This window comes from Anomaloglossus baeobatrachus, chromosome 11 (genome assembly GCF_048569485.1).
Source record: "Anomaloglossus baeobatrachus isolate aAnoBae1 chromosome 11, aAnoBae1.hap1, whole genome shotgun sequence".
NCBI lineage: Eukaryota > Metazoa > Chordata > Amphibia > Anura > Aromobatidae > Anomaloglossus > Anomaloglossus baeobatrachus.
The window spans coordinates 134,868,722-134,892,731 of record NC_134363.1 but is presented as its reverse complement, the minus strand read 5'-3'; the positions used below and the strand labels follow the sequence as shown (position 1 = coordinate 134,892,731).

Here is a 24,010-nt window from a genome sequence, read left to right as displayed (position 1 = left end):
GTGGCGTGGAATGTGAAAGTGTCCCTTTGTGTATCTTACTTCCTCCCTTTTATTTCCTCCTGTGTGTTTACTGTCTTCCTTTACGGAGTGAGCGAGTTTCTGTTCCACCCCCTGTTCGTGAGTTTTGGGAGAGGGGGGGTGTGTATTTTGGGATGTCATGTCCTCCCCAGGTTGTGGGGTATGGGCAAGTTAAGTCAGGGCCTGATGAGGAGACAGGGTCACGCTGGGGACCCAGACCTCACTACCCTTAAGTCTACCTCTGGGATAAGGGTCAGCACAGGAACTCCAGATTGAGGGTCAGTTCAGGTTCCTCCTGCAATACTAGCCCACCCGTGACACAATTATCAGCTCCATTCTGCCAATCCTGTAGCTGTGCGGTCTTTGACGGTCTCTATTTCCTGCAGCAACTGTGATATCCCATTATGTGACTGCTGCTCTCCCATTTTGCTGTCCATACACATGCAAAAGCTGCAAGCAGACTATTTGGAAATTTTTTATTGATCCTGCCATAAACATGCAAGCTCCAATTGGTGAACATGTTTACTCCAAATAGGATAGTAATACAGGCCACTGCCAGAACTCAATGGCAGCAGCCAGTCTCCTGCAAGACCAACATACCAAGGATGGTGACAACCAATATGCCTGAAACATCTAAACTGCATCAGAGATGGCGGACCCCATCCACATTGGATCATTGGCCAAGCACACTGAACAAGGCACATTGATCCTTTCTCTGTTGAGTAAGACATGATGTTTGGATGGTGTGAAGATGGATGAGACAATGCCGAAAATTAAGAAAAAAGCATTTGAGAGGGAAGACAATCTGATTAGAAGCCAGAAAAGTCAATGACATAGTAAAACCGTAAAGTGAGAGGTTTCCTTTTACACCTTACCTTGGAAATCACTGGGTTCCGGCTTAGAACACAAACCAGCCACGACGCCACGAGCTGATGCTGGTCAACATCAACCAAATTGACATAGACAAATTTGCTGCCGGCCTTTAGGGGGCGCACCGCAATGTGCAGATCTTGGATTCCATTTGGAGGAAGCACAAACACGCTCTCTGGGTCAACCTACACATAATAAAGAGAAAAACTGGTAAAACTTTCCATTTGCAGGTCGTAATGCTCATTACAGTTAAAAGCGCTATAAGATCTTCTTTGTTTCGCAACTTCATAGAGTTCTATGGAGGATAGAATTGTGAGAGAATACAATCCATTTTGTTCTTATAGAAACCATCTTGTCTAATAACTGAATGATATCATAGAGCTAACACTGATGGGCGGGGAGGTTTCTACACACACCCCTGCTGCTCTTATTGGTGCATAGTTATTTCTTTGTTTGAGGTACTATATAAGCTGGTCACATGATATAATAAAGCAGAAACTTTCAGTACACCACAAAGCGTGTGTGCTGCAATGATTTACCGAGTGCTCGTTAAACAAATCTTACTAATTTGTTGTTCCAATAGCATAGAAAAAGTGTATTTAGCTCACAATGTTAAGGGGCACTCTCAAGTAACTTATCAGAATACGTCCTTGTGTATTTAGAAGATGAATAACACTATTTCTGGCCATTATATGACTTGTATCCTGTATTTTCATTAGTCTTCCCATTTGTAGGCTGTATCTTTAATCTGTAATTGACTCTGAGCTAGTGGGCAGAGATTAGCTACTATGATGTCCCCTATAATCTACACACAGAAGGGTGAAAGACCCTGATTCCAGTGATGTGTCACTTACTGAGCTTCTAGCTGTTTTGATAAAATCCCTGTTTTATCTGCTGAAGATCTAGAGGTTCTCTGAATGCTGAGCTCAGTATAACCTCACCCACATCACTGATTGGCAGCTTTAAGTGTACACAGAAAGCTGCCAATCAGTGAAGAGGCCGGTTACGCAGAGCTCATGAATATAGACAATTACATGGCAACAGGTTTACTAGTCATCTAGTGATAACCTCCTGCTGATAAGACCTTGATTTTTTCAAACTACAGCACAGAAAGTGACAGATAGCTGGAACAAGTGTCTGTTGTCTCTACATTATGCTGATCTTAGATTAAATTACCAAAACCTGGAGACAGATTCTCCTTAATCTAACAACATCTCACTGTGCTGGCAATGTGTCCTGTCTTGAGTAAGATAGATTCAGCTTTTTTTTTTTTTTTTTTTTTAACATGGATGAAAAAAATCAGGAGATGGGGGAGGGGAAGAAGGGAGAAATAAGCATATTTCTCTGTTATGATATGTTACAAAGTTTCTTTTTTTTTTCCTGTACTATTGATTTTTGTAAAATGTATTGAAAGTACAGTTCCCCTTTAAGGCCCCCTACACACGTCCGTGTTTCCAGTGCATGTGGTGTCCATTTCCACAAGTACCAGAGACATGGATTCTGATCTCTCTTTCAAGGCACACATCCAAGCCCTCTTCACCTCCTGCCGCATCCAACTCAAAAATATTTCCCGGATCCGTACATTCCTTTCCCAAGAAGCTGCAAAAACTCTAATACATGCCCTTATAATCTCCCGCCTGGACTATTGCAACCTCCTGCTCTGTGGCCTCCCTTCTAACAGTCTCGCACCCCTACAATCTATTCTAAACTATGCTGCCCGGCTAATCCACCTGTCCCCCCGCTACTCCTCGACCTCTCCTCTCTGCCAGTCCCTTCATTGGCTTCCCATTGCCCAATGACTCCAGTTCAAAACACTAACCATAACCTACAAAGCCATCCACAACCTGTCTCCTCCCTACATCTGTGACCTAGTCTCCCGGTACTTACCTGCACGCAACCTTCGATTCTCACAAGATCTCCTTCTCTACTCCCCTCTCTTCTCCTCTTCCCACCATTGCATCCAAGATTTCTCCCGTGCTTCCCCCATACTCTGGAATGCTCTGCCACAACATATCAGACTCTCGTCTACCTTGACAAGCTTCAAAAGGAAGCTGAAGACCCACCTCTTCCGACAAGCCTACAACCTGCCGTAACCCTCAGTCTGATACAGCGCCGCAGGACCAGCTCTCCCCTCACCTACTGTATCCTCGCCCATCCCTTGTAGACTGTGAGCCCTCATGGGCATGGTTCTCTCTCCTCCTGTAGACTGAGCCCTGGCGGGCAGGGACCTCTCTCCTCCTATAGACTATGAGCCTTCGTGGGCAGGGACCTCTCTCCTCCTGTAGACTGTGAGCCCTCGCGGGCAGGGTCCTCTCTCCTCCTGTAGACTGTAAGACCTCGCGGGCAAGGTCCTATCTCCTCCTGTAGACTGTGAGCCCTCGCAGGCAGGGTCCTCTCTCCTCCTGTAGACTGTGAGCCCTCGTGGGCAGGGTCCTCTCTCCTCCTATAGACTGTGAGCCCTCGCAGGCAGGGACCTCTCTCCTCCTGTAGACTGTGAGCCCTCGCGGGCAGGGTCCTCTCTCCTCCTGTAGACTGTGAGCCCTCATGGGCAGGGACCTCTCTCCTCCTGTAGACTGTGAGCCCTCATGGGCAGGGTCCTCTCTCCTCCTGTAGACTGTGAGACCTCGCGGGCAAGGTCCTCTCTCCTCCTGTAGACTGTGAGCCCTCGCAGGCAGGGTCCTCTCTCCTCCTGTAGACTGTGAGCCCTCGTGGGCAGGGTCCTCTCTCCTCCTATAGACTGTGAGCCCTCGCAGGCAGGGACCTCTCTCCTCCTGTAGACTGTGAGCCCTCGTTGGCAGGGTCCTCTCTCCTCCTGTAGACTGTGAGCTCTCGCGGGCAGGGTCCCCTCTCCTCCTGTAGACTGTGAGCCCTCATGGGCAGGGTCCTCTCTCCTCCTGTACCAGTCTGTGCCTTGTATTGTTTAGGAGTATTGCACTTGTCCCTATTATGTATACCCCTTTCACATGTAAAGTGCCATGGAATAAATGGCGCTATAGTAAATAATAATAATAATGTAGACACATTAAAATCAATGGTCTTGCTGACACGTTTGTGTTTTTACACGGTCCGTGTCTGTGTGCTCCACACAGCGACATGTCCATTTTGGCCGGCAGCACTGGTCACACGGACCACACAAAGATGTGACATCAGTGTGACATGTACCAGAGGACACCTCACTGAAATTAAATGCATTTGTCTCTGTTGCTGCTGTTGCTTCCGGGGTCCCGCTCATTATGCCTCATGAATATTCACTGCACTGACTGCGGACCCGTAAGCAAGTGTGAGACAGGTAAGTATACAGGATCGTGCTGTCCATGTGCTATCCGGATGTCAAACAGATAGCACATATACACACGGAACTCCACAACGGACCGTGCAAAACATTCACTTTTTCAGATGCCGGTCCACAGCCTATATTTATTGCTGTTTTCAAGATCTCTGCTTGCAGTCGATACCATGTGAGTATAACGTGGCAAGGATGCATGGCTCGTTGCAAAAACAGTATAGGTAAGAGAGAATAATAAAAATATTGAAAAAAATACAAAAATAAAACATAAAAGTAATAAATAATAATTCTTTAATAATATCAGTCCTGCCTTCTACGACCGCGGATGCTGTATCCTGTTTCACGGCTATTTTCATCTCCACTGCAGAGACCTGGTATTACGTCTCGCTGGGCTGAAATGAATGTCAATCAGCTGCGTGCCTCCTAATCTAGAGATGCAATTAAATTAAATTACGAGGCAACCGAAGCAAACAAAGCAGGATACGGAATGAGGTGGCCGGGCCTAATGATTAAAACAGCAGTGTCGACTTATCTACAGCCTGCAGGTAAAATAAAAGCTTTCTCCTAAACTGCCTGGAGACATTAGGAAGTCTCTGGTCAACAGCCATCCGCCCCAACAACCCTATCAACATTTGACTCGGCCGAACAAACATGGTATTTAGGTATAAAGGGAGATCGGCGGGGTTCAGACCCCTCCGGAGCTGCTTATCAATGCAACGTCAAAGATACCTACAAGGAAAAGTTCTAAGTCTTGATTTCCCAAAGAACAGACTGCACATGTCTAACACGCCCATCATAATCACAGGCATCTGTCAAGATAAATGCAGTATACATAGCCATGTTATAGCAAAATGGTGAATACTTCTTCTTAACCCCTTTCTTTCAAGACAATTTTCACGCTTCAGAATAACAAAAAATTACTATTTCCCCATATGTACATATTTTTGGAAGACGATATCTGGCACATTGTGAATATGCCACCTAGCACTTTACAAAAACAGGCACTTTCATGTATGTTTACACCAGCACTTTACAAACAAGGGCACTTTCATGTATTTTTACTCCAGCACTTTACAAAAACAGGCACTTTCATGTATTTTTACACCAGCACTTTACAAAAACAGGCACTTTCATGTATTTTTACACCAGCACTTTACAAACAAGGGCACTTTCATGTATGTTTACACCAGCACTTTACAAAAAAGGGCACTTTCATGTATGTTTACACCAGCACTTTACAAACAAGGGCACTTTCATGTATTTTTACTCCAGCACTTTACAAAAACAGGCACTTTCATGTATTTTTACACCAGCACTTTACAAACAAGGGCACTTTCATGTATGTTTACACCAGCACTTTACAAAAAAGGGCACTTTCATGTATGTTTACACCAGCACTTTACAAACAAGGGCACTTTCATGTATTTTTACTCCAGCACTTTACAAAAACAGGCACTTTCATGTATTTTTACACCAGCACTTTACAAACAAGGGCACTTTCATGTACTTTTACACCAGCACTTTACAAACAAGGGCACTTTCATGTATGTTTACACCAGTACTTTACAAACAAGGGCACTGTCATATATGTTTACACCAGTACTTTACAAACAATGGCACTTTCATGTAAGTTTACACCAATAATTTACAAACAAGGGCACTTTCATGTAAGTTTACACCAGCACTTTACAAACAAGGGCACTTTCATGTATGTTTACACCAGCACTTTACAAACAAGGGCACTTTCATGTATTTTTACTCCAGCACTTTACAAAAACAGGCACTTTCATGTATTTTTACACCAGTACTTTACAAACAAGGGCACTGTCATATATGTTTACACCAGTACTTTACAAACAAGGGCACTGTCATATATGTTTACACCAGCACTTTACAAACAAGGGCACTTTCATGTATGTTTACACCAGCACTTTACAAACATGGGCACTTTCATGTATTTTTAAACCAGCAATTTACAAACAAGGGCACTTTCATGTATTTTCACACCAGCACTTTACAAAGAAGGGCACGTTCATGTATTTTGACATCAAAGTTTGTTTTGTGATTAAAATTCTGACCTAAGAAGACCCTGAGACATACAACACAACCTAAAGTTAAAAGTTCAGGATTCGTACACATCATTATTTAATCACTTAATCACTGGAATTAATGTAACACAGAGTTTTGCACAAACTTTGACGACTGTCATTGCAACACTGGGTGCTGTTCAGATTGCAGATTTTGACACTCCGCCCGATGGTTTCTTTGGTGTCTGGGATCAAGATAGGCAGACTTGGGCGTCGATCTGATGTGTGCCGGTTCACAGGCAGACTAAGCTCTGCTTGCTTCTTTGATCACATGTTGTGAGGAGGCCTATTACATCTGCTCTCCTATTTATGCTTGTTGAATCCTTCCACCCATGCCAGCTATAGTTTGTCTATGTTGGTCTATGAGGTGTGGTGTCCCAGATTTCTGGTGAAAGTTGTGTTTATGCTTGCGACGGTTGTGGAGTTTACCCTTGTTTTGTAGCTACCTTCCCGCTCTTGTTTTTCTCCTGACCCTCTTATTGTCTTTACCTTTGTGTGTGACAAAATTTTGGTTTTCCCTTATCTGTCTTTAGCACACTCCTGTCCCATACCTCCCTGGAGGGAGGGGGAATCAGATCAGGACTGGTCAGGAGCAGGGCCAGGAAGGAGACTTGGGCATCTCCCCAATCAGGAGTATCCCTGAGAATAGGGATACCATAGGGCATCCTAGCTTGAGGGACAGCTTAGGAGTCCTGGTTCACTGCTATTCCGTATAGACCAAACACTCCATGATTCAGATGGCAATAAATATTTGATGTCCTGATTAGGTGTACAGAAAAATTATACGTGCAACTGCTCAACTTCTCACTCCTACCTACAGTTGATTACTGTGACTAGACTGGTAAAGGGGGGGGTAACATGAATAAAAGCTCCTGTCACAGTAACAAGGCCTAAGGCTATGTGCGCACAGTGCGTTTTTCGCGGCGTTTTTGGGGTGCGTTTTTGGCCTCAAAACTGCATGACTTTGCTTCCCCAGCAAAGTCTATGAGTTTTCATTTTTGCTGTCCGCACACAACTTTTTTTTTAAGCTGCGTTTTTGAGCTTGAAAAAAAAATGGACATATCAATTCTTTCCTGCGTTTTTCTGCGTTTTCCCCCCTTAGGCTAAGTTCGCACACTTCGTTTTTTTGACGCTGCGTTTTTGTGCGTTTTTGGCCGCTAAAAACGCACCTGCGTCGAAAAAACGCGTAAAAAAACGCATGCGTTTTTACCGCGATTTGGTGCGTTTTTGGCTGCGTTTTGCTGCGTTTTTGATCTCTGCGGTTTGCTGCGTTTTTCCAATGCATTGCATGGGGGGAAAACGCAGAAAAACGCAGGAAAGAATTGACATGTCCATTTTTTTTTTCAAGCTCAAAAACACAGCTTAAAAAAACAGTTGTGTGCGGACAGCAAAAATGAAAACTCATAGACTTTGCTGGGGAAGGAAAGTCATGCAGTTTTGAGGCCAAAAACGCACCCGAAAAACGCGGAAAAACGCACTGTGCGCACATAGCCATACAATGCATTGGAAAAACGCAGCAAAACGCAGAGATCAAAAACGCAGCAAAACGCAGCTAAAAACGCACCAAATCGCGGTAAAGACGCATGCGTTTGACGTTTTTTTTTGACGCAGGTGCCTTTTTGTGCGTTTTTAGCGGCCAAAAACGCACAAAAACGCAGCGTCAAAAAAACGCAGTGTGTGAACTTAGCCTAAATGTGACTATATTGGTAATGGGAGTGGTAACATGAAGAAAACCTCCTGTAACAGTAACAGAAAATAAATGTGATTAGATTAGTAAAGGAGGTGACAACATGAAGAGACGCTCCTGTAACAGTAACAGGATTATAATGATTAGATTAATTAAGGGCAACATAGTAGGAATATGTCCCCCAGAACGATCCTTCTTAAGGACGCAAAGTCCTAATTGACCAGGGAACCCACTTGTAAACGATATAGATCAAACAAATTGGCGACACTGTCTGCTAGTTTTTGGGATCTAGATTAGTAAAGGGGGGTGAAAACATGGAGAAAAGCTCCTGTGTCAGTAACAGGGAATAAATATGACTAGATTAGCAAAAGGGGTGATGACAGGAAGAAAACGTCCATTTACAGTAAGATGGGATAAGTGTGACTACGTGGGTAAAGGGGGTAAAAACATGAAGAAAAGATCCTGTGATAGTAGCAGAGGCTAAATGTGACTAGGTTGGTAAAAGGTATGGTAACATGATGAAAAGCTCTTGTGACAGTATTTGGGGATAAATGTGAGTAGATTAGTAAAGAGGGTGATAACATGAAGAAAAGCATTAAATCTGCTTAAAAATCATAATTCTCAGCAGCATTGAAATTAACAATAGTATAAAGGGGGCTTTACACGCAACGACATATCTAACGATATGTTGGGGTCACGGAATTCGTGACGCATATCGGGCGTCGTTAGCGACGTCGTTGCGTGTAACAACTCTGAACGACTGTTAACGATCAAAAATACTCACCTTATCGTTGATCGTTGGCACGTCGTTCATTTTCAAAATCTCGTTGGTCGTTGTGGACGTAGGTTGTCCTGAGCCAGCACACATCACTGCGTATGACACTCCGGGAACGACGAACAACAGCTTACCTGCGTCTTCCGGCAACGAGGTGGGCGTGTTGATAATGCGGCTGCTCTCCGCCCCTCCGCTTCTATTGGACACCTGCCATGTGACGTCGCTGTGACCCCGCACGCACCGCCCCCTTAGAAAAGAGGCTGTTCGCCGGCCATAGCGACGTCACTGGGAAGGAAAGTCCGTGTGATGGGGCCTAGCGATATTGTGCGCCACGGGCAGCGATTTGCCCGTGACGCACAAACGACGGGGACGGGTGCTTTCACGAGCGACATCACTAGCGATGTCGCTGCGTGTAAAGCAGCCTTTAGGCTGATGATGAGCTTTTGGTGAAATTTTGATGCTGTGTCTTACAGTTCCAGAAAAATGGATGGGATTTATATAGAAATCTCATGCCCACAGTGCTTTTTTTACTCAACTTAAACTGATTTGCGATGCTTTATCTGCAGATTTTTCCCACAAAATCGAATTAGATACAGAAAACCCGCACATAAAAACATACATTTGTTTATAGTGTATTTCGGCAGCGGAAATGCACCAAAAAGGGATGCAATCCATCAGTCGGTCAACGGTAGGCCAAGAATTTCACGCTGTAGATTTCGTACATACCGCTGACCAGAAGTGACTTATGGAGGCTCGTTCTGAGAAAGTTCTCAGAACAAGGCTCCATAACAATTAATGGATGTTGTGGGACATTATACTTTGGATTACGTCTGAACTTCCAGTATTTATTTTGAAGTAAGAAATTGAAGGAGGATGTGTGGGGAGTCTTTATTTTTCTGTGACTTTTTTAACTCTATACTTTCAGGGTTAGTCAAGGTAGGAGTCTGATAGACACCACCCCATTACTAACCCTTGGGCTTCATGTCAGCTGTCAATTCAGAGCTGACATCAACCCCAAACGTATTACCTCGACTGTACCACTGTACTAGGGCAATTGTGAAGAGCCGGGTAAAGCACCAGAAATAGCACATGTAATGGATGTGCCACTTCGGGGGCAGCTGCAGGCTTCTATTTTAAGACTGTGAAGAGCCAAATAACCATGGGCCTTCCCAACCTAATAGCACCAGCCATCAGTTGTCCATGCAGTTTTTTAAAATTATTTATTTCAATAATTTTTAAAAAATGGTGTAGGATCCTCTCTATTGTTGATAACCAGCCAAGGTAAAGCAGACAGCTGAGGGTTGCAGCCTGCAGTTGTCTGTTTTACCAGCGCTGGTCATCAAAAATAGGGGGAGCTCACATCATTTTTTTTTATTTACTCCATATTCACATATTTGCAGGGCAATTGCCCCATTTTGCTACCTTCTGCAGCCCCCTATAACTTACTATAGCCATTTTACACCACAGACGTTTGACTTATATGGGGTCAAGGTTGGGTCAAATAATTGTCCCGAACCGAACTTTTAACTAAAATCTGGCTGAACCTGGAGTACGCGAACTTCCACAGGTCCGCTCATCACCAATTCACAAACTCACCAAATACTTATTGTGGGAACATAGCCTAAAGGATTTGTGACGCCCAGGACTAGCCAGGTAGTCACAGTTAGAGCACCGCACAACACCTGTCCCCTAAAAAGGTGTCATCAGCCAACCATTAAAACCTAGTCACCTCTCTCAGTGCTTGATGGACACACCAGGGGGCGGAACCAGGCGGTTGGCCACGCCCACCGAGGAGTTCAGAGAGCCTGAGGCAGGAAACACAAGGCAGTGGTAGTCTGACAGTCTAGTCTGAGTTGAGTTTGAGAGTGGAGTAGAGGAGGTCAGGCCTGTGAGACAGGCCTGTGACAGACTGACAGGTGCCGGGGTCGGAGCCCGGGCACCTTTGGCTAGGAGGCAAGCGGTGGCCTCAGCCTGCAGGAGCCAGGAAGATGGCTCGGTGGAACCGTGGTGGACCGGGACGAAGTAATGTCCTGCCGGTACCGACCCGGGGAACCAACTCGGAAACCAGAGCACAAAGGGGGGTACTCAGACCCTGAAACGAGGTCCAGAAGCCACTGGACCGAGTTAATTAACTGATTGCGGTCTGGACTATAGGTCCTTTCCCACCCAAAGTCCCGACTGAAGACAACAGCCCAACGAGGGGGATAGAAAGCCACCGCACAGACAGAGAGATCCCACGCGCAGGCGTCTGCGGGCAAAAAAGCTCTCCCGACATACATACAGCCGGGGAGCGGACTCCCGTCGCTGAAGCGCAGGCGGTCCACAGATACACAACACGGTGCAGGAAAAAGGCAGAGACCACCAACCGGGTGGGGGACCAGACTGCGGCCGGCTGCGGGCACCGACCACCATCATCTTGGTTTACCAGAGACTCGAGTGTTTCATTTCATCCAAATACAGTCTTACTCTCTTCCATCTGCCTCCTTTTCTGGTTCTAGTATAAGCGATAAGAAGTGTCAGATGGAAGAGAGTAACACACAATTGCAAGTTCAGACTACACATGGGGTTATTTTTGTAGTCTGTAACTGTGGAAAGTAGTGATGAGCGGACCCAGACTGTAAAAGTCCGGATCCATGCAATTTCAAAGGTACCCGGGTGTCGGTCCCGGGATTCCGGGTGGTTGATCCAGAAATCGAGAAATTAAAAAAAACAAAGGAAAAATAAAGAAAATAAGAATGAAGCGAGTGCTCCAACTTAAGAAGGCTCCACTGCGGCTGTACCCACTCCTGCAGCCTCTCCTTCACTTCCCGGGCCACTCATTAGGCTCATCCATATGCACTGCCTTCCCTGCCCACCGGTATCTGTGATTGGTTGCAGTCAGACGCACCCCCAGCCTGTGTGGCAGCGTCTGCCTGCAACCAATCACAGGCGCTGTCTGTGGGTCAGTATCGTGGTATAAAAATAAATAAAATATTTGGCATAGGGTCCCCTCGTATTATGATACCCCGCACAGATAAAGCCCATAGCTACAGGCTGAAGCCCCCAGCCATGCACTTGTTGGCCGTGTATCAAAAAAATAAGAGGAACGGCATGTGGCGCTTTTTTTAATTAAATTTTGATACCCAGCGAAGATACAGCCCGACAGCTGGAAGCTGGTATTCTCAGACTTGGGAGGTCCATGCTTATCTACACCATATTCCTGCATGCATTCTACACCTTCATACCTCATGCAGTTTTGATGCGTTTTTTTTTTAAATTTGCATCTTTTGGCCCAAAAAGGCAAAAACAAAATTTTTGACACCATCTCGGTGTAGTTTTCTGCCAGGAGGTGAAAATTTGGTACTGAAATGTCTGCTCTGCAAGAGATTTCAGCACCAAATTTGCACCTCCTGGCAGAAAAAGTGTTTTTTTTTTTTCATTTTTTTCACCAAGAGATGCAAATTTGGTGATGAAATTTTGACACTATATTCATGCACCGAATCTACACCTCCTGGTAAGAAAAATCGTATGAGGTATGATGCGATAGTGATGAGATTTTGTTTTCCAGGAGGTGTAGAATGGGTGCAGAAATATGGTATAAAAATTTCAGTATCAAATCTGCATCTTTTGGCAAAAAAATTCGGTTTTCTGCCAGGAGATGCTCGTGAGTTCACGGAGATTAATGAGGTCTCCAAAGGTCCTCTGAGGTCAAGTTAGCTACGATCCCAGGTGGAGAATTCCAGCTGTGACTGCAACTAACTTGATGGGGGCGTCTCAAATGCCTGCTATTATTGATCTAAAGCTTAGTGGGTTGCCATTAACTCCTTATTACTCCGATTGCTACTGAACCAAGGCAATTGGGAAGAGCTGGGTAAAGCGCCGGGCTTGTCGAATCTAATGGATGCAATTATCCTGGGCAGCTGCAGGCTGATATTTTTAGGCTGGACCTCCCTAGCCTGAGAATACCAGTCCCCAGCTGTCTGGTTTTATCTCGGTTGAGTATCAAAATTGGGGGGACCGCATGCCATTTTTTAAAATTATTTATTTAAATGATAAAAAAAAAACCCGCATGCGGTTCCTCCAATTTTGATACAGAGCAAAATAAGTGCAGGGCTGGGGGCTACAGCCTGTAGCTGTGGGTTTTATCTGTGCTGGATATCATAATATGGGGGGACAGTAATGAATACATTTGAATTGGATTCCAGTTTGTGGTCAGTGCTGGTAGTGCAGTTGACTTGCTAAATGGGAACCAGACAGCTGAGTAGGAATTGCAATCAGGCCATTTGGTTTGGGCCTATATAACTGTGTAGCTTCCTCTTGTTCCTTGCCGGTACTCAAATGTATCTCCTGTGTGCTAAGGACATCCTGAAACCAGCCCTTTTCTCTGTGACTACCAGAACTCCTCTCAGATAAGTTGGTCCTTGTACCTTTGCTTATGGTTTTTCACTTTCTTGTTATTTTGCCTGTGTGGAGTTCCTGGTGGAATTGGATTATTCCCTGCTGGGAGTATCTGTGTACCTTGCTCCATGTTCTGTTATGTATTGTGTTGTCATGCTTGGTACAATATTCAGTCCCTTCTCTATATCAGTGTTTTTCTTGGATCCCAGTAACACCAGAGTACTGATATAACGGAGGAGAGCCTGTGTAAGCTCAGTATTTTTCTATGTCAGGCGTGCTGGTATTTATTAGGGTTTTTACGGCTGCAGACAGTGCTCTTTCCTATCCGTTCCTATATACTGTAGCTAGTTTGGGCCTCATCTTTGCTGAAATCTGTTATCTAGCTATGTATTGTGTTTTCCTATATCACCATAATCTTTACATGTGGGGGACTATCTATGTCTTTGGAGACTACTACGAGGCAGATTAGCTTTTCTATATTTCTCTTTGTAAGAATATTTAGTTCTCCAGCTGTATCGAGGCGACCAGGTCATTGTGGGCTCGTCCCACGGCTACTTCTAGTGTTGTGTCAGTATTAGGTCTGCAGTCCGTTAAGTTTCCAGCCACTCTGGTTATTTTCTGGGTTCCGAGTTATTGCTCTTTTTCTGATCCTCCTCGGTCACTAGATCATAACAGGGGACCTTATGCCAAATATTATATTTATTTATTTTTTTACCAAGATAGACGCAGACAGCGACTGTGATTGGAAGCCTCAGACATGCTGTCACTCAGTGTGGGCTTGCGTCTGACTGCAATCAATCACAGGTGCTGGTGGGCGAGGAAAGCAGTGAATATTTAATGAGCGTTAATTATCGGCCCCGGAAGTGAATGATTAGCCTGGAAGTAGTATACAGCCATGGCAGATGCTCGGTAAGTACAGCGCGCCTGCTTCTATCCCCCTATCCCTTCTACCAAGATTCTTAATTGCCAGATTCTAGTCACCATAGACTTATATAGGAACCGGAATCTGCAAGTCCGTTCATTAATAGTGGAAAGACAAAGAAGATTTTTAATCAATGCAATTTGCAAAATTGCTTAAGTAACTGTTGGTACACTGGAATAAAAATATTGCAAAATATACAAGTTTTTTAAAGGGAACCGGTCATGTAAGTAAACCGCTATTAACCTGCAGATATAGGGGTAACCTGCAGGTCAATAGTATTCTGACGCTGTGCAGCCGCCGCAATGAGAGCCCCGCTGCCAGAAAGAAAATTATCTTTATTCCTCCTGGCAACATCAGGCTTTTAGTCATAAGGGCGCAGCCGGTTCGGCTTCAGTCACCGCTCCGTGCATAGTGAGCAGCGTCTGTAACCATTTTCCCCGGCACTGACGCATTGCTGAGTGACCGAAATCGCACAAGCCACGCATCAATGACTGAAAGCCCGAGGCTGCCACGAGGAATAAAGATCATTTCCTCCCGGCAGTGGGGCTGTCAATGCAGCGGCCACATGGCGTCAGATTATTACATGAAAATTTCCCTTTAAGCAAATTATAAACACTGATATTATCTTTAAACAGCTCACCTTCAGCTCTTGGGGGTGGGAACTATAGGCTTTCACTTTCCGCACAACTTGTGTTCCCCTTAGAACCAGGGACATTTGGGTCATCTGTCCTGTTATGCAACTGACATCCACTCTTTTCAAGGAATGTACATAAATCTGCCAAATCTGAATAGGAGCAGCCAGCCAACGATCGCTGTAAAATGGGCAAATACATTCAGGTTAATTTGGTTCTTATAAAATTACTTATTGCGATTGTAAGAGTTATAACGTTAAACACAGGTTGGTTGGCACTTAGAATATAACTACTATAATACTCCCCCCTTCTGTACAATAATATAACTACTATAATACTGCTCCTATGTACAATAATATAACTACTATAATACTGCTCCTATGTACAATAATATAACTACTATAATACTGCCCCTATGTACAAGAATATAACTACTATAATACTGCCCCTATGTACAGGAATATAACTACTATAATACTGCCCCTATGTACAAGAATATAACTACTATAATACTGCCCCCTATGTACAAGAATATAAGTACTATAATACTTCTCCTATGTACAAGAATATAACTACTATAATACTTCCTCTATGTACAATAATATAACTACTATAATACTGCTCCTATGTACAATAATATAACTACTATAATACTGCTCCTATGTACAATAATATAACTACTATAATACTGCCCCTATGTACAAGAATATAACTACTATAATACTGCCCCCTATGTACAAGAATATAACTACTATAATACTGCCCCCTATGTACAAGAATATAACTACTATAATACTGCTCCTATGTACAAGAATATAACTACTATAATACTGCCCCCTATGTACAAGAATATAAGTACTATAATACTTCTCCTATGTACAAGAATATAACTACTATAATACTGCCCCTATGTACAAGAATATAACTACTATAATACTGCCCCCTATGTACAAGACTATAACTACTATAATACTTCTCCTATGTACAAGAATATAACTACTATAATACTGCCCCTATATACAAGAATATAACTACTATAATACTGCTCATTATGTACAAGAATATAACTACTATAATACTGCCCCTATGTACAAGAATATAACTACTATAATACTTCCCCCTATGTACAAGAATATAACTACTATAATACTGCTCCTATGTACAACAATATAACTACTATAATACTGCCCCCTATGTACAAGAATGTAACTACTATAATACTGCCCCTATGTACAAGAATATAACTACTATAATACTGCCCCTATGTACAAGAATATAACTACTATAATACTGCCCCTATGTACAAGAATATAACTACTATAATACTGCCCCTATGTACAAGAATATAACTACTATAATACTGCCCCTATGTACAAGAATATAACTACTATAATACTGCCCCTATGTACAAGAATATAACTACTATAATACTGCCCCTATGTATAAGAATATAACTACTATAATACTGCCCCTATGTACAAGAATATAACTACTATAATACTGCCCCTATGTACAAGAATATAACTACTATAATACTGCCCCTATGTACAAGAATATAACTACTATAATACTGCCCCTATGTACAAGAATATAACTACTATAATACTGCCCCCTATGTACAAGAATATAACTACTATAATACTGCCCCCTATGTACAAGAATATAACTACTATAATACTGCCCCCTATGTACAAGAATATAACTACTATAATACTGCCCCCTATGTACAAGAATATAACTACTATAATACTGCCCCTATGTACAAGAATATAACTACTATAATACTGCCCCCTATGTACAAGAATATAACTACTATAATACTGCCCCTATGTACAAGAATATAACTACTATATTACTGCCCCCTATGTACAAGAATATAACTACTATAATACCGCACCCTATGTACAAGATTATAACTACTATAATACTGCTCCTATGTACAAGAATATAACTACTATAATACTGCCCCTATATACAAGAATATAACTACTATAATACTGCCCCTATGTACAAGAATATAACTACTATAATACTGCCCCTATATACAAGAATATAACTACTATAATACTGCCCCTATGTACAAGAATATAACTACTATAATACTGCCCCTATGTACAAGAATATAACTACTATAATACTGCCCCTATGTACAAGAATATAACTACTATAATACTGCCCCTATGTACAAGAATATAACTACTATAATACTGCCCCTATGTACAAGAATATAACTACTATAATACTGCCCCTATGTATAAGAATATAACTACTATAATACTGCCCCTATGTACAAGAATATAACTACTATAATACTGCCCCTATGTACAAGAATATAACTACTATAATACTGCCCCTATGTACAAGAATATAACTACTATAATACTGCCCCCTATGTACAAGAATATAACTACTATAATACTGCCCCCTATGTACAAGAATATAACTACTATAATACTGCCCCTATGTACAAGAATATAACTACTATATTACTGCCCCCTATGTACAAGAATATAACTACTATAATACCGCACCCTATGTACAAGATTATAACTACTATAATACTGCTCCTATGTACAAGAATATAACTACTATAATACTGCCCCTATATACAAGAATATAACTACTATAATACTGCCCCTATGTACAAGAATATAACTACTATAATACTGCCCCTATATACAAGAATATAACTACTATAATACTGCCCCTATGTACAAGAATATAACTACTATAATACTGCCCCCTATGTACAAGAATATAACTACTATAATACTGCCCCTATGTACAAGAATATAACTACTATAATACTGCACCCTATGTACAAGATTATAACTACTATAATACTGCTCCTATGTACAAGAATATAACTACTATAATACTGCTCCTATGTACAAGAATATAATTACTATAATACTGCTCCTATATACAAGAATATAACTACTATAATACTTCCCCTATGTACAAGAATATAACTACTATATTACTGCCCCCTATGTACAAGAATATAACTACTATAATACTGCACCCTATGTACAAGATTATAACTACTATAATACTGCCTCCTATGTAGAAGAATATAACTACTATAATACTGCTCCTATGTACAAGAATATAACTACTATAATACTGCCCCTATGTACAAGAATATAACTACTATAATACTGCCCCTATGTACAAGACTATAACTACTATAATACTGCCCCTATGTACAAGAATATAACTACTATAATACTGCCCCCTATGTACAAGAATATAACTACTATAATACTGCTCCTATGTACAAGAATATAACTACTATAATACTGCCCCTTATTGGCAATAATATAGAAAATAAATTGCAGGGAAATATTAAGTAAATAATATAACTTTATGTATATGACCCTTCAGACCATCCGTATATGGACACCTCGGTGTCTCATCATTGCACAGATACCGGTAATGTTTATTAACCAGTATATATCGGGTATGTAACTTTTCTGGCCTATCCAAATTAAACAATTATTGATGTAATTCGGGCTATTTATCTCTGCAAACAGCACTGATGGAGCCATAAAACGAGGGCCTCGCCTCAGACGCTTTTATTGGTGGTTTTATAAATGTGTTAGACGCTGAATTTGTGTAGCTATAAAATGTGATTCTGCGGTAATAAGAGGATAGAAGGCGCATTACTTCCATCAGACTCCAGCCTGGCAGCTTTATTAACTGCAAAGTGAGCGTATACAGAAACGCTGCCATCAGGATAAGTCAGGGGGCAATTCCCAAAACAAGGCTGGTCCTCTGGCTCTGAAAGACTTTACTTCATGGCTTACAAAGGGTTCTAATATCTTACAAATAAAAAGAAGGAAAAAAAACTTGGTTGCCATGACTATAATTGATTTACTATTTACTTGTCTGTGGTCGTAGCCATGGGAACCACATTGAAAACATTCATCATTCTCCTTATCGGCTACTTTGAAAGAACAGATAAAGTTCTATATTAAAGTCAATATTTACACTTTATTTTTAGATTCTTTAAACTGAAGGTCTCTGCTAAGTCTCAGTAAACGGGAACATGATTGTGTATATAAAAAAAGGCAGAAGATCCTCGCACTTCTTCGAGAAGAGGGTTGTGTTTGGGCGTCCTCATGGCAGATGAGTTTCAGTGTGGAGCAATGTAACGTAATGAATGCACCTGGGCACTAACATGCTGGCATAATATGTTTTAAGGGAGTAAAACTAGGAGAGTCACTTGTATAGGAGGATCTGGGTGTACTTGTACATTACCGGCTAAACAAGAGAATACAATGTCAATCAGCGGCTTCTATGTCAAGCATTGAAGGGACTGTCCCCTACTCAGACAACCCCAGTATTGAGTTAAATCCTAGCACTGCAGGTCCTGATTATATGCACCGGGCTAGTTTTGTAAGGTCTAGGGCAGGGTTCCCCAACTCCAGTCCTCAAGGGCCGCCAACAGTGCATGTTTTCAGGATTTCCTTAGCATTACATGGGTGTTGGAATCATCAACTGTGCAGGTGATTAAATTATCACATGTGCAATAGTAAGGAAATCCTAAAAACATGCACCGTTGGCGGCCCTTGAGGACTGGAGTTGGGGACCCATGGTCTAGGGCATGTGTTCACCTGAGTGTGCTAGAGATTGAGCAGTGTGTGGGAACTGCAGAGGGACCAGGCTGCTCACTGGGAGCTGGGAACAGAGTGGAATACATCTGGTGCTGTAAGTTACTGGAGCTCAGCCTGAAGGGGACACCGAGGCTGGTAAGACCGTACCCCTTGTTTGTGTGAAGTTTGCTCCAGGAAAACAGATTGTAATCTGTTTGGATGAACCCACACTGACATACAGTGTGTCCACTCATATCCTGTCCACCGCCATTAACTTGAGAATGGCGGCAGCTAAAGGCATAGAAGTGGTGTCTAGGTATAGTAAAGTATCCATGCGCTACGCAATGAAACCACCTATAGCGCCACCTGGTGGAAAACAACGGAGTTAGCATTTCTATTTCAAAAACGAAACTAGATAGAGAAAAAAAGTGAATCACAAAGTTGTAGGGCATCATCAATTCAATACGAATCGACACCATGCATACAGAAATGCTATGATTAGAACATGTAAAACTCACAAAGCTGTGGACGTGAAGCGATACCTCATGGAGACCTTCCTACAGGTCATTGGGTATGGTGGCTGTGTGGAGTGGCCTCCACGTACACCTGACCTGACCCCATTGGACGTCTTTCTGTGAGGTCACATCAAACAGCAGGTGTATGCGACCCCTCCTCCAACATTGCAGGACCTACGACGACGTATCACAGATGCTTGTGCAAACGTGTCACCTACCATATTGCACAGCGTGCAGCGAGATACAGTATGCTGTCCAGAGTCCAGATGTGCATTGCAGCTGCCGGCGGCCACTTTGAGCATCAAAGTTAAATGAGCGCCATATGCGTGACCAGCATTCACTGCTTTGGGGGGGTCATGGGTTTCATATCATAGCATTTCTGTATGCAAGGTGTCAATTCGTATTGAATTGATGATGCCCTACAACTTTGTAATTCACTTTTTTTTCTCTATCTCGTTCCGTTTTCAAGATAAAAATGCTAACTCCGTTGTTTTCCACCAGGTGGTGCTATAGGTGGTTTCATTGCGTAGCGCATGGATACTTTACTATACCTAGACACCACTGCTATGCCTATAGCTGCTGCCGTTCTCAAGTTAATGGCAGTGGACAGGATATGGGTGGACACACTGTATATGTGCCACCTGAAGTAACTGTATACCTCTGTGCCCAGAAGAGGCTGTTTTGTTTTGAATCCCTTAAAGTTTTATTAAATCAATAAAACTTCATGTTTGGCACAAACTCCATTACTTGTGAACACTACCTAATGACTACTTGAGAGCGTGAACCCCTACACCCTTATCAATCAGAGTGTTTACCCCCGTTAACATGAAAATGTTTACACTCACCTCTGGTGCAGACACTGTTCCAGTGTTGTTGGCACTCATCCTCCCGGGACTCACGTGATATTGTTACATCATACGAGTCCTGTGCCCCAATCAGAGCCTGAGCCTCACTTACCTTTGGTGCTGGCATGAGTCCAGTGGTGTAGGCACTCACCCTCCCGGGACTCGTGACATTGTTACGTCATGCAAGTCCTGCGCCTCAATCAGTGCAGGCTTCCGTCACTCCACCTTTGGGCAAATGGAACATCTAGAGAAAGCCATAACTGCATTTTCTGCTTACTTCCTCTTGATGTTTGGTACATCCGAAGGTGGGGATACTGAAGCGGGGCTGATAGGGGCACAGGAATCACATGCTGTAACAATGTCACATGAGTCCCAGGAGGGTGAGTGCTGACACCGCTGGAATGATGCCGACACCAGAGGTGAGTATAGGATTTTTTATTTTAACGGGGGAAAACACTGTGATTGAGAAGGGGTTGTCCGAGTAGTGGACAACCCTGTTAAAAGGGGCATGGACTAGCAGCACAGGAACGTCTTACTACCACTTTACAAAGCCTTAGTGACCCCTTTTCTGGAATATACAGTTCAACTCTAGGCATCAGTTCACAGAAAGGAGACACTGGAGTTACAAAATGTTCAAAGAAGAGTCACAAAACCAAAAGGAACAGAGGAACTTGGATATAATGAAAGATTGAAAGTATTAAATCTATTTAGACTTCAAAGAATACGAATGGGGGGGGCAAAATTACGGTAACTTGTACAAGTACATAAATGGCTCATACAAAAACATGTAACATTCCCCTAAAAAACAACAGTGCACCCTCTTCGGCTGGTGACAGGACTTCTTTACCATGAGAACTATTAATATATGGAATAGTCTACCTCAAGAGCTGGTCACAGCGGCAACCATCGATGGTTTCAAAAAAGTCTTAAATGTTTTTTAGAAGAAAATAACAAGTACTTATATAAATATGTAAAGTTCTTTTCTAAATATTTGGTGCAGTAGAACAGGGCATTTGGTGGTCCAATAAAGGTCTCATGCCGAGCCACTTTACGAGACCTTAGGCTCACAGCTCTACCTACACAGTAACAAATGGCAGCAGTATGTGCGAACTTGAGGGACTGGCTGTGAGACAACAGAAGAGTGCTACTGGGTCATATTTTAGGACTCGTATGAGGGTTCAGAGTTGCTGGGGGTGTCATGAATAACATTGGATCTCAATGTCACTTACATGTAAAGAACAATAAAAAATCTTTTGATCTGTGGACTTGGTCCTCCAGCGACTTTCAGAAACACATCTTGGGGTTCTCCATGACCCTAGAACAAGTAGAGGGACATAAATGGGTTATCATATGGGCCATCTTACAAGAATTAGAAGTCTGTAATGTTACTAATCAATAAATATAACTATGAGGCATAACAATTTCTCTTTTCGTGCCTTCTTACATATGGATTTCCCTTGTCTACGGATTCCATGAGGCTGAGTAGCAGTGCCACTCCAGGTGACCCTCTTCCAAGTCTTCCTCTCAGTTATACCTTGCAGTCTTCTCATTATAAACCCACCCCCGAGGATCCGGAGCTGTAAACTAGTGTCTATTCATGGAGGGACATATCACTAAGAGGGATGCCTCTACAGCAGTACTACTGGGGAGAGAGAAGACTATCAACAAACCATGGGTGTCCACTGCTGACAGCTATGGAGGGTGGTCTCTTGCCGCCTTGCCCGTCCAGGCTGAATCATAGAATAGAATCATAGAATATAGAATCATAGAATATTAGAGTTGGAATGGACCTCCTGGTCATGTAGTCCAGGATTCACTAAATCATCCCAGACAGATGTCCGTCCAACCTCTTTTTAAAGACTTCCATTGAAGGAGAACTCACCACCTCTCGTGGCAGCCTGTTCCACTCATTGATCACCCTCACTGTCAAAAAGTTTTTTCTAATATCTAATCTGTGTCTCCTCCCCAGGCTGTTACTACTTTTTCTTAATACAAGTCTTTGAGACCTTTGTTCTGAGAATCGTAGACTTACAATGAGAAAGTGACCTCTAGCCCACATAGACGCTGTATAGTCGATCTAGTTAGTCACATGATACAGGAGGAGACCTGACCATATTTTAATAAACACACTATACAACTGTTACGGATGGCTAATATGGGGGGCAATAAAACAAAAGAACTCCTGGGGTGCTCCTTTAACCCTTTGTTGCAAAATGACATATCTGAACATCCAGATTGCATGTGATTTCCTGCAATTCAAAGTATAGTTAAGGGGTTGGTTGGACGTGGGGCTCGCGAGATATCACAACCGTATGTGAGCCCGGCACTGCGAGGTCGGACACCACTGGAAGGGCGTCGGTCCGGGAGGGGAGTATAGGCTTTATCAAGTTACATGGGGGGGAGCATGTGAGTAGTAGACAGACCCTTTAAGTCAGTCAAAGGGATGGCACTGGCTCAAGACTCGTGCCTGTGCCAACCTCAATCAAACCCAGGCTCGAGATGCACGTACTGGGGTAGGACAAATCCCCAAATCCAGGAATGACAATGGGAGATCACTAGTGATGGGTAAATAGTAGATATTCATGTTCGGATTATTCATATGGAATCCCAAAGTACTATTCCGGTATTTGTCACGAATAACAAACCTAATGTAAGTCACTGGAGAACTCGAGCATTGTCCTGGGAAACGTTCATGAAAAATGCTCGGGTTCCTCATTGACTTGCATTAGGTTCGTTATTCGTGTTGAATCCCGGAATATAACTTTGGGATTTGTTACAAATAATCCGAACACCAATAGTTACTATTCACTCCACACTAGCGAGCATGTCTTTTGTCAGCCCTCAGCCCTTTAATTATTTAAAAGAACAAAAAACAACAAACCTCCACAAAAACAATACATATATTTGTTAGCACTGAACCCTACTATAAATTAACCTAATCATTTATTGTGCAAGATGAATGCTGTGAAAAAAAAATATATGAAAAACTGTAAAAACTTGCTGTTTATGTTTATCTTGCCTCACCAATAAACACAAAGTGATTAAAAGAAATTGTAATGTATGCATCCCAAAATATTACCAACACACACTACAGCCGCTGTGCAGTAAAGATGAATTCTGGATTTCCAAGATGTGACTTTATTCTACATGTTTCGGGGTTATCCTCCATCAGGATCATCACATTTGAAAATGTGATGCACCTGATGAAGGAGCATAACTGCGAAACGCGTAGAATACAGTCACATCTTGAAAATCTAGAAATCATCTTTAGGCACTATGTACATGCTGCAGTTTTTGACAGTTTTTGTTTTTTTGTGTTTTATTTTTAAATCTGCATCAAAATCTGCATGCCTCTTCAGAAGCCAGCAAAGTCTATGGGATTTTAGATTTGCTGTGCA

General features: G+C 42.5%; 1 protein-coding gene across 1 annotated transcript in view; it reads right to left on the bottom strand.

Moving 5' to 3' along the window:
* NPHP4 (nephrocystin 4) overlaps positions 1-24,010 on the bottom strand; it is a 355,418-nt gene that overhangs the window by 14,539 nt on the left and 316,869 nt on the right. The window contains exons 26-28 of the mRNA XM_075328429.1: positions 21,842-21,927; positions 14,663-14,834; positions 894-1,073 (exon numbers count right to left, since the gene is read on the bottom strand). Of these exons, the coding sequence (XP_075184544.1) occupies positions 894-1,073; positions 14,663-14,834; positions 21,842-21,927 (438 nt within the window). The remainder of the gene's footprint in view (positions 1-893; positions 1,074-14,662; positions 14,835-21,841; positions 21,928-24,010) is intronic.